The sequence below is a fragment of the Anopheles coustani genome, chromosome 2 (assembly GCF_943734705.1).
Source record: "Anopheles coustani chromosome 2, idAnoCousDA_361_x.2, whole genome shotgun sequence".
In the NCBI taxonomy this organism is placed as follows: domain Eukaryota; kingdom Metazoa; phylum Arthropoda; class Insecta; order Diptera; family Culicidae; genus Anopheles; species Anopheles coustani.
Genome location: NC_071289.1, coordinates 46,584,026 through 46,596,249, shown reverse-complemented (window position 1 = coordinate 46,596,249; position 12,224 = coordinate 46,584,026). Strand labels below are relative to the sequence as shown.

Below are 12,224 nucleotides of genomic sequence, written 5' to 3'. Positions count from 1 at the left end.
ATCCGTAGCACGATGTGCTCTTGTTGTAATGTTTCTCGAGAAGTAATTCGCTTCCTTTTTCCTTTTCAACAGACGGATTTCACCAGCTTTTCAAAGCATATCTTCCCTTGTCTTGTTTCACACTTAAGAGTGGAATGATAGTGTATGAGATTTTTTATGGTTGTCTTCGGTACGATCTCAATGCAGCGAATTCATAGCACTGTTCTGCTAAAGGATTCATTTACTAGTGTTTATTAATTGCCCTACATTTTTAATTTGTACCATCTGTTAACTAACAACAAATCATTCATTAACCATTCTCCTTCGCAAATGTGCTTTCAATTGGTATTTTAAGTATTGCTGTTTGTTCATTGTCTAGACATTGAACAGTACAATGTGCTTTTTCATTTCCGTTTTTTTTTATATGTTCAAAATAATTATTTCCATTTTCGGGACTTTTTTTATGAACGTTGTGCTTATTGCTAACTATAATTGTACTTAGCTATCTTAGATCGAACGGCATATCACTTAGCTCTGCCTGCTGTCAAAAACTGTCTGGACTGCTTATTTCGGACCCAAACACATGTGATTTGTGTCAAAAATTAGTACAGTGTATCAAATTGTTGTTTAGTAATGTGGATTTCCTTTTTTGTGCTTCTCTTTTATTTTTTCTGCTTACAACACAATTGTACAAACAGTAAGTACTTGTTAAATAACTATGCCCGAAAACCTCGGAAAATGATCCAGAAGCGATATGAACAAGCAGGGGTAAATAGAGAGACTGATGAAACATACAAAAATCAATTATTAGCTGTTGGAATGAAAGTTGCTTTCATTTATTATGGGTTAATGTGTTTCAAATTTAAACACAAATTTGACCAATAAGTGGCAATTTTAATATGAACATGTGTGCTTCTTGAAAGGACCACCGTTGGACACCGATGGGCCTTATATGGTTTTGTAAATAGAATTGCTTGTTCTGCAAAAGAAAAGATACATGGACGAGTCCTATATGACACTGCCCCTGCTGTAAAAGTGAGCACCACCAATATCTAGCTATTTTGGTCCAGGCGAAGCATGGCAAATACTCTCCTATAGACTGCGCTGATAGCTGTAGTCATGTATTTAATGACAGTCTGAAAGCCAACTAAAAGCACTTACAATTTATTAAATGCAACCCCTTTACAAGATGACAGAACTTTTAAAAAAAAAGTACAAGAATGCAATCAAGACATGAATAAAACAACAAAAGGAACTTATCGGTGAAACAGACCACATGTGTTTGACGCTTTTTCATTACTTTGCTTCCGTGATTATGCTGCTGCACAAGGAAGACACACGCAGTGGGTGCAAAATGGGACAAATTTGGCACAAGTAAGTGAGTATTAAGTATCGAGTTTTCATTTTCTTCTAGCTTATATTCTCAAGTACAACAGACGGAGCGTATACACTAGTATCCCAAATATTTAACAAACGGTCGCTCCGGGTATACCTAGTTGGCACACAAACGGAGGTGGTCAGGACCGCTTCGTTATATGATTCTACAATTTAACCACGACATTGATGAGTAGCAATATGGGAGTTTGTTCATGTGTAGAAAATGATTGATGCATATTAAGTTTTAGACGATTTCTAAGAACGAGGAAGAATAAAAGAACGTATCAGAACGCTCCTAATGTTTTGACGAACGATTGCAAGTTTTGTAAAGTTCAATTTTCCTGTGGAAAATCAAAGCAAAACTCGACATCATCAGTCACTGATCAGGACGTTTCGGCTTAAGCGGAGTAAATACGTTAGTTATGGACTTTATCGGGGATTGTATAAGTATTTGCGCTTGTTTAATACTCCTGCGTCTGCTCTAAAGGGATTTGGAACTCCTCCCCCTCCTTTAATAGTATCTCGTCAACGTGAAGGATAAGATCCTAAAGCTATGAAACTGTACTATGGTAATGGTGATTTATTCCGTGAGTTATAATGGGTGGATGGTTAAAGTGAAGCAAACAGCTCAAGCCGGTGTTGATGTTGCTGGTAGTATTGCAGCAGAAAGCTTTCTTCCGACTCGATCGTGGCCTGTCCTGGAAGACTATCGAGGTTAGGTGGCAGCACCGCGTATCATTCATGGAGGTTTTTACTAAGTAGCAGGTTGTTGTGGTGACCAGAAAGATGGCGCACCAGTTCTTGCAGCGTCTCAAAATATAAGGTACAGAAACAACAAGTGTAGCGTCCACCTGCCTCCGGTGAGTTGATGATGTTCCGGTGTACCGAACAAAGATGCTTCAGTAGGTGCGCCTTCTGTTTGAACATGGCCACACAAAGCCTACAAGCGAACGGCTTTTCACCCGTATGGACTCGCAAGTGCGTCTTCAAGTTCCAGGACATTCCGAACTGCTTGCCGCAATACTCACACCGATACTCGCGCACCGGTGCATTACCACTCCCCAATCCACCGCCACTACCGACGCCCGTGCTGGCCGAACTCGATCCTGAACCACCTAATCCACTAGTCGCACTTCCCCCGCTGCCACCACAAGCTCCACTTCCACCACCTGATCGTGCACTCAAGACCGCCTCAGCCTGAGTGCTCTCGAAGTTCTTCATTTGTTGAATCAATTCGGCCGGACTGGTGTCCGTATTGGCGCTGGCGGCATGCAGATATGGAACAGCCAACAAGTCCGATGGACCGCTCGGTAGCCCGGCTAAAGCCGCTGGTGCCCATGGGTAAACAAACGGCGCCACTGCCAATTTATTATCCACGCTAGGAGGACGTATCCGGTTGTTATTGGTGCTGCTGGTATTGTTATTGTTGTTATTGGTACTGGACGACAGGCTGTTGCCGAGCGCCGTAATATCGGTGGGTCTTGTCGATCCAGGCGATCCGGGTCTTGTTTCTGACAAAAAAAAACGAATCCTAATTTAAAAGCGAAAATTCCGTCGCGGAAAACTAGTTATGCATTGTATCCAATAATTTTCATAGTTGATCCTTATCCAAAAGATAAGAATTTGATAGTTACGATAATTTTAGTGGAGTTTTTTTGTAGAAAAAAAAAACAAAAAACATAAAACTGATTCAATACTAGGTTTATTAAGATCCGTAGTTTTGGCAGAAAACTTTGAATTATTGTTATCATTTCCGTGATAAGTTTAAGCAAAGTAAAAGAGTATAAAATATTCTCCAAGGAAGATCAATCATCATATTGATCATAAGCGTCTGCAGTGCTTCTTCCTTTGAAATTCTGTTACGATTGATATTGGCTGGATTTTATGTTTTCTTGGCCCAGGATGTTTATGAAATTTGAAATATATTTAAAGTTAAAAGATTTTTTCAAATCTTTTATGATCTCTGTTATCTGTTTTATAGCTTAGAAAAAGTTTCGCTTCCTTTCCTTCCAACAATATTAAACTATTTATTATCGAGCAAAAAAAACCATATCAAAAGTGAAGTTTTCAAACAGTAAACTAAATATTAGTTTATACCCTTCGAGCGAACCATACATGTGTACCAAAAACACAAAGTGAAACCTCACGTTGTTCGCCTCGAAGCTGTTACTTTTTCTTCTTTTTATGAAGTGTTTGCGTTTCGTGTGGGAATCGCTGAATATATACGACCAAATTTTAAATAATAAAATAAATTTATACTATTTTGAGGAAACAGGAGTTTTAAAAATTCTTTAGAAAATATCATGATCTATTTTAGTTGTGCGTTTATTTGACAACATGGGTCGTCATGTCGTATGGACAGTACCAAAATGCATAGACAGATTTTTTAAATCTTAAGGTATTTCGTGTATGCCTAATTACGGGCTTACGTAAGGGATATAAAATGATAAACTTATTTACTTTAGGATATGAAAAAAAATTGGTACAACAACGATTTCTACCCAAAATTTGGTATTCTATCGAAACAAAATGTATATCATGGCCGGATGGTGGTCGTCCCGTGTTACTTACCTGCCAAGAACGATGGTGGTGCCGCCAAGAAGCATTTGCGTGAGCGCAGGTCCTCGAGGTAGCTTGGAACGAAGGGCGGGTTTTGGGCCGGCGAGTTGTGAAATCCGGGCCGTCGTTTTCTATGGGGTGTCACGACATAGTTGTCCGGAGAGCCGTGCAGTAGTTCGTGGTCCAGTGGCTTCAGCGATTCACTATCTGATTGTATGTAATACGCTTTCCGCTTGGTACGAAATGGATCCAAATACCGCGGTGGAAGAAGATTCTGGTTGCGTGTCAAACAGAAAGTATTAGATGAGCTGACGATTTAGCTGTTCAAATTGCTTGACCTTACCTTTGTTGGTGCATTGCCTATCGTTTCAACGTCGATATTAGCATCGTCTGAGTCGACTTCTTGCTGTTGTTGCTTCACAATGGATAAATTGACCGGATCGGAAGAGCTGCGCCTGCGACTTTGTAACGATTCTGTACCACCTCCACTGGTTGGTGTTCGACTGGTCACTTCCGTACTGCAGGCCTCGTCGACTAACTCGCGATCTTCTACATCCAGCTCAAAGTCTTCGTCGTCGTCCGCGTACGGCTCGCATACACTTCCACTGCTATGCCTCGTTGAAGGACTTTTGCGATCAACGCCAGCCGTTCGGGACGATTGTAGAGTAGCATCTCCGCCACCTCTACTACTTGACTCACTCCGTGCTTCACCAGTCGTACTGCCTGCTTCCTCTGCGATGCCTCTAGATGCACTCGTTTCGCCACTAGCTATATCACCTCTTCCCCCTTCAGTACTTCCCCCTCCATCGCCTTCATCTTGGTCCGGGTGCCCAACATGTTGCAAGTTGTTGTTGCTTTTGATGATGGCTTCCTCGACTTCGTCCATATAGTCGGTGTCCTCGCGGTCACCTCCATCATCCGAGCTACCCGCCGAATTACGCTCGCTTTTGACACTCACTTTCGATCGGCTTGTCGGACTGTCGCTCCTCGTTTGAACCAGACCCTCCTGACTACTCGCACGCCTTCGCCGGTGATCCAATGCAGTGATACCCTCATTTCGGTTGATATCAACGAGGGGTTCTGATTTTTGCGACTCTAAAACGGCAAACATGGTACGTTACACATAGATACTACAGAAATATAGAAATAGAAATGAACTATCTAAAGGCAACTGTTTACCGGAATCATTGCTGCAATCGCTATTCTTCCAAATGCTGGGCTTGATTTGAAGTAGAGCTAGGAGATCTTGTAAGTGGTGTACTTCGTTGGCCGGCACATATACTTGTCCGGAGTACAGGAAGTCCAGCAGGAGCCGAAAATAACACACCTGCACGTCCGGAAAGTACACCGTGGTTTCACCTTCCAGTACAGGTGTCTCTTCCAATATCATTCTACAATTACAAAAGGGTAGCTTGAATTACAATGGTGCTGTGCTTGAAGAAAAGTTAAGGGAATCGCGACTATACATTACCTTATCAGAGGGCTGGCAGCAGCCAGTACCAATTTGTGGGCTCGTACCGTCTCCTTGCCATCACAGATGAGTAAAAGATCTGTCGCATGCTCCCCGCGAAATGCTGCACCGATCTCTTGGAGTATACACTCGCCATGTTTGCTATAGTGCAGCATCAGCATCCTAACTGTAGGACGACAAGAGAAATTGTACTTCATTAGTCGTGAAATTGAAGCCTCATATCGCACAGGTTAATGTCCTTGTAATAGGAATATTCTACACTCGACAATGTCCTGTCAACATTAAAGAGATATTATAATTTACCCCTCGTGAAGGCTTTTAGTGTTCGACTTGCAACAACGAACACCAAATAGACGTAGTTAGATATGAAGAATGGTAGTAGAATGGTCCTCTACACTAATTATTTTAGGTGGAACCAAAGTGATCTGCACTAATAAGAAGGGATAATAAATTAATTTTAACATTCAAGCCATATCCATCTCTTACGAGTATTGAAATGAAGAAAAGGCATTAATATTGATGTTCCAGAAGTTTCTGACTGATAGAAGTAAAAATCTATGCTAATTTTTTGTTAAGTTTAAGATTGGGTCTGAATACAAAAAAGGGACTTTATCAGTTCATTTGGATCGATCGTATTAGATAGAGAAATGTTTTATTAGGTCAGTCTACCTTTGAAACATACTTTCAATTTTGACAATTGAACAAAACTTATTTTCAAACGACATAACGCTGTAGAAATTTTTTTGTGTTAATAAATGCAACGAAGAAACAATTGTGTGAGATTTAAAGAGATTCCTTCACTACGTCGTTGATGTCTCCAGACAAATGAATGCATTCTCCCTTGTGGAGTACATAGCGTACACATCTATGCATTTGACACCTTCCATCGTTAGAGTATCCTGATATATTATCACTCACCAACTAAACGCATTCGATGTGATCGTAGGGAAACGAAAGGAAAAAAAACAAAATAACAAAATCAAAAAGACGTATCAGGATGATTCCAACATTGTAACATAGTGCTATTTCCTAGTGCAATGAGCAGGTGGTAGGGTATGTTTATCGTAATCCTTGCCCTCGCAACCAAGGTCGCATGATTGAACAACCCAAGCTTCGTTTTTGGAAAGTGGGTGCGGGTGGTGCGTTTTTTGGCGACAGGAATTGAAATTCAACGTGTCGTTCACATTTGGCTTACGACCGCTTACGGAATTGGAAGCCCTCTTGTGAACGAAGTGGAGGAGCTAACCTTCGCTAAAAGAAAACCTTTGTGTGCTCGTCGTCAAGGATTTGAGAATAATTTAATAGTTCTTTGATTCCCATTATACACCGAGACACCAAACCTATGCAATTCCACTTGAATTTTGAGGTGAAAATAGGCCAACAAACTAATGTAGGGATGTCCATGATGACGAGAAAATCGTATTTATGAATGTCACAGACTTTCAAAATCACGTTCAAGTCATGGCCGCATGGTGCCCTTACTTCGACGGGAACTGATTTACGCTTTCAAAATGTAGTTATTGAGTCAAAAGCCATGGCCATGGATGTGACCATGGACCTACGTGAGGACGGCTGATGAAATGCGTTTGGCAGCGCCATGTTGCTGCTACCAGAACTGTCAAATATAGTCGGCCGCAAAATTGAGCATGCATCTAAGGAAAATTGGATCTTCTTAAGTCTTTTAAATTCACCTTTGTAGCTTATTGGTTGTATAAATGAAGATTACAAATTGCTTTTTTACTGTTTGTTCCTAAATTTTTTTATAAAAAAATAATATGTAAAAAAAGACAGGTTTTAACAACTTAAGGTTTCGGGAACTTAAGAATGTGCCAAACAATACTTGTTCAGTAGTATGCGCATCTAGGAGACTGAACAGTCTACAAATTAAGCACTTTGGCATGTTTTTTGACCCAAATGGGACCTAAATGGTCATTACAACTGGTACCAAGGATATTGATATGTTTTCCCTCAGAAAGTTGTTATGGGGATTAGAACTAGCGGTAAAATGAACAATACAATGTACAATACTGCTAGAGGAGGAAAAGTGAAAAATGAAGGGACACTTAAAAACCTTACCAACAAAGGACGAAATTTATTTTTATAACAGTCGACGAACGAGGAATACCTTGAAAACTAAGAATGAATCCTTGCAAAGAATTCAAAAACAGGTCTAGAAATTACTTGACACTCTTAGAAGGCACGTCAGTCCTAACATCAACTGGGGAATTGCTCACATGAACACTTTGCTGGGTTGTATTACTTCAAAAAAACCTGTTTTTCGAAAAGTGAACATGATGAAGAAACTGTGTTTTGTAAATGAAGCATATTGTGACGTCAAAATAGTTCTGATTCGATGCCAGAGATTCACGATTTGGCCCTAACAGTCAATCACACTGAAGGAAGCGTTGTTGTACTATAAAGTTCAATGGCAGTTGGTAGAACTTAAACAATGTAATTTAGCGAAACCATCGTGGACAAAATGGGTTATTTAAACAATCTGAAACATTCTGAAACAACTTCAAAAACGGACGAAAATGTTCCAAAAATCAACAATCTTATTTAGAATTTGTTTATCGATAATGGAGGATAAACTTAAAAAATCCACCCGGCAGATTTGAAGATGTTGAGGGAAAACAGCACCTGCCCACAAAGCGCTGTCCGTGAGGCAGTTTTTGACCAAAAATGACATGTCACCGATTTTTCCATCGTGGAGGAACAAATTCTGAACAAGATTGTTGATTTTTGGAACATTTTCGTCCGTTTTTGAAATTGGGGGGCGCCCAGAACGAGGTTGGCCTCAGTTCCACTTGGCCATCTCACAAAATCGCCGAAAACACTAAAACCGTTACACTGCAAAAAATCTCAAAGACTAGCGGATGCACTCACAGAAACTAAACTTTGCATACTGATCAAGAACATGTTAAGATTTAAAAAAAAAAATTGAACCCGATCCCCTTTCCTCCCTCTTCTCCCTACAACTCGATTCCCGTTACTTTTGGGTCCCCCATCGTACATTAGCCTATCGTAAAAAATCATCTTACTTTGTAAGCACTGTCTCCAATAAGACAACGATACAAACTTCAGTTGATACGTCGTGTGGTACTGGTGTCGTATAATGCCTAACTGACTCAAATCACTTCCCCAGATCAATGGGCTTCAACCCCATGGCACATTTAGGATGCTTATCAAAGCATCAGTCGAAAAACAACGATCGACTAACGCCAAGGTACAAAAGAGAACTGAAAATGGCTTTGCAGGGCATATGGAGTAGTTAGATTAGTGGAATCGATGCCAGAACGGATGCAGGCAGTATTGGGTCCCAAAGATAGTCATACAAAATACTAACTAAATGTGTTTATTTTTTATTTGATCCCAATTTGGCCCTTAGGTTGTGATGTACACAGAGCTGTATGCTCAATTTTGCGATGATGAAGATAGCCCTTCTTCACTTATCATTTTATTATAAAAATTTCAAACAAGTAATAGAAAAACAAAAAATTTGCTAAAAACTACGTTTAAAAAATAAATTAGGTCAATGTTTGAGCGAGTTGGAGAAGAAAATCCAGTGCTCATTTGGATGCATGCTCAATATTGCGATTGACTGTATGCAAAGGTAGTTGGCATGGCTCACAAACTTTGGTGGTCCAAATTTGATTTAAAAAAAGGGGTTTAATTGATTTACTCTGAGAAATGTTGTATCAAAAGATGACAGACGTTTGATATTTAAAAATGGAAAAATATACATCACATGAATCAAGTTACTTTCATTTTAAAATATATTTTTCATAGCCAGTTGACTTCCTGTTTCCAGTTCTTCAGTTGCCATGATATTTTTACCATGAATGTTAATTTTTTTAAATCACCGTTGGACATAGGGGCGAAACGCAAAGTTCGTCACTCCACCATGTTTAAAGCTCTCGAAAACAGACTGTTTAGAAGCATGGATACGTATAGTGTAATACCACCCCTAGAACCTATGTTTCATTCCCATTTAACATCGAGATTGGGTATATCAAACTTAAACCTGCCATCAATCAATTCGATGTTGCCCATGTTCCGGTATACGAAAATTTCCCCCGAAAATCAACCAACTTCCCCTTAAAACTCAATTTACACGGTTAAGCAAAAGTATTTGAAAAACATTAATTTAACAGTTGGTCTATTTATTCGCAATTAAATTTTGTATTAGACCTGGGAATAACGCCGTACTACAGCTAGGCAGATCTGTGCGTTAATGTCTTGGTTTTTGTTTTTTTGGTTTTTTCTTTGTAGTGTATTAATTGTCCTGACCAGACATACTGAGTAATAGTAATTCAACACACTTCAACCCCACATACATTTGATGCATGTTTATTGATTTATTTATTGTTATACAATTTTGTATAATGTATTCGTTAGGTTGCATTTCGAATAGAGCTTTCCCATTAACGTGTTAACAAGAAAATAAAGATCAAACCTGCTAATTTTTTTAGATGGACCCGGCCATTTTTAGAGGTACTAGGCTTTTCTCGTAGGACAGTTACTGTGGTTTATTGACAATACCGCCATTTAAACCGGGTAACTTGAGAGAAACATAACTCAAAACCGTAGCTCAAAATTATAATGTTAAAAAACAACGGATTCGCGACGTGGGTTCAAATCCCAACCGAGACCGAATCCTCCCCTGAACGAGAGGACTGACTATCAACGTACACAAAAGGAAATAGCTGTAAGCCCTTAACGGAGACAGGCGTTGCGCCAAGAAGGGTCACTGAAATTCTAAGGGAAGATCCCCCAGTTTTGTTGTCGCTCGATCCAATACCATGCAAAAATTATAAAGATACATGAAAGATTTATTAATGTTTCGAAAGATTCGTGTATGATTCGAATCTTCAAAGATTTATTAATCAATTTGTGAGAAAAGAGCTAGAGAGAAAAAATTGAAAATTAAGATAATGGCGTTACACGAACTAGCAAAAAAAAGGAGTAAGCAGTTGACGCACTGCAGCCAGTGACTGGAAATGAAAGTGGAAATCGTAATGTCTTCGAACACGTAACCGGCTTTTGGCCATCTCTAAGCCTGTTTGCGGACAACGGGGATAGGAAAAGAATCAGTGAAGGGTGAAACGCAAGAGGGGCACACATATACAAACGCCTATGTGTGCACGGACCGCCGAGTCAAGTCCAAGGTCATATTGTACCCTCGTAAGACGAAATTGATCAAAACGAGACGGCCGATATTGCGCTTTTTTCGGCGTCTGTGTCATGCTTCTATTCGTGTGTGTCTGCTTCCACGATCCTCCGCGGAGCGATTCACTCAATCCCATGTCGCATAGAGTTAAGCCCCATGCCTGCGTTGAGTACATCACACCAATCTGCCCTTTGAAGAAGAGGGAAATGCATTTCTGCGTAACGAATATTTTCAGCTTGTTTCGGGCATCTATCATTCTTCTGTCCAGTTCCAGATGGGTCATCCGAACTGTGATACAACACTACCAACCATTTCTAGATTAATAGCTCTTACCTCACCTTTTGTCAGGTGTAGACATTTGTTTTCGCTCTTTACTGTCTTTATTAATCATATGTTGTGTTAATTGAAAGGCCCATTACAAAAATAACAAATATCACGAATATCCATTAATAGTATGTCTACGATTGACGAACACATTATGTATATGAACGTTTTATTTGTACAAGTTTGCACATTTAATTTTTAACTTCTAATTTTTTTTCATTCTGAACTATTTTCTACATAATTATTTAATATGTAATGCTGCACCCATGCGGCGTCATTCTGGTAGGCGGGAAAAATTAAAGCTAACACAATGAAAAACAATCACACAGTTTTGCTCCACAACAGTTTGTCCAAAGGTGAAGGAACTGTTGACTATTTTTGATGAGTATGCAAACTTAGCTTTCTATAAACCTATTTGAGTGCCTTTCCAGTTACAGTTTTGCCCTGTACTCTGTGGGGAGCTTAAGTTAAAATGTTGTTTTGATGAGCAATCATTTTTACAGAAACGAATGAAAGGTACAGACATTTAAAAAACGATTCGTGGATTGTATGACGATGCAAACTCATTACCAACTCCCAGCTGGAAAAACAGCGATGATAAGAAAATCATCCGACTGAACTAACGTTTTTTTTAAAAATAATTAGATATGACCGACATAAACATTTAAATCATTCAGAACACAAATAATGGTGGTGGTGTACAAATGTAGATTTTATTTTCTGTGGTAACCTAGAAACGTTGACATAATTATTGATTAGGTGTCAATAAAGGAGGATTGAAGCTACATTCTGCATATTGAGGACAACTAACTAAATTGAATTTTATAAACAGTAGTTTAAGCCGCAAATCAGGATTGATAAAAATACGCATACGCATACTAGAGAAAAGCACAAAGCTTTCGCACGATAATCTTGAAAGATGTGTGAGTATCTAATATCAGCTTTTTTGGTGCATAGTATTAGAAACACCGTTTAACTTTGTTTGTAAAACCTATCAAATTTTAAATTTTTAAATCCATTGTCCAAGATCCATGTAAAATTATCACGAAAGACAGGCGAGATTGCTAGGCGTGATTGTTTATTTGTTAAATTGTTTATTAACTGTCTTCGTCAGTCATTGTAAAACCTCGTATCAAAACCTAACACTTTTCCCCGAATTTAAAAGAGGTTAATTTAAGACTCTACAACTACTTTTTGACTTGATATATTATGTATTGAATTTGAACTATTCATTTGTAAATAAATTGAAACGTTTTGCACATTTTTGTTTTAAATGGCGCTATAACCTTGCCTTGACCAAGCTCCATCGGAAACAGCTCACGGCTCTTTTCCGTATCCTGGCTT

General features: G+C 39.2%; 1 protein-coding gene across 1 annotated transcript; it reads right to left on the bottom strand.

The window, feature by feature from the left end:
* Positions 1-2,091: 2,091 nt before the first annotated feature.
* LOC131262521 (transcription factor Ken 1) lies at positions 2,092-10,868 on the bottom strand. Its single transcript, XM_058264545.1, has 6 exons — positions 10,859-10,868; positions 5,387-5,552; positions 5,095-5,306; positions 4,259-5,010; positions 3,928-4,189; positions 2,092-2,867 (listed from the first exon to the last, which is right to left on the bottom strand). The coding sequence occupies exons 1-6, from the start codon at positions 10,866-10,868 to the stop codon at positions 2,092-2,094; spliced, it is 2,178 nt and encodes a 725-aa protein (XP_058120528.1).
* Positions 10,869-12,224: the final 1,356 nt, after the last annotated feature.

What these genes read in the sequence shown, in the direction of transcription:
- LOC131262521 (XM_058264545.1), bottom strand. An exon ending in GCTGCCAGCCCTCTGATAAG is followed by an intron (nt 5,307 to 5,386) that starts GTAATGTATAGT and finishes TTGTAATTGTAG; the next exon opens with AATGATATTGGAAGAGACAC. An exon ending in ACCACCATCGTTCTTGGCAG is followed by an intron (nt 2,868 to 3,927) that starts GTAAGTAACACG and finishes TTTTTTTGTCAG; the next exon opens with AAACAAGACCCGGATCGCCT.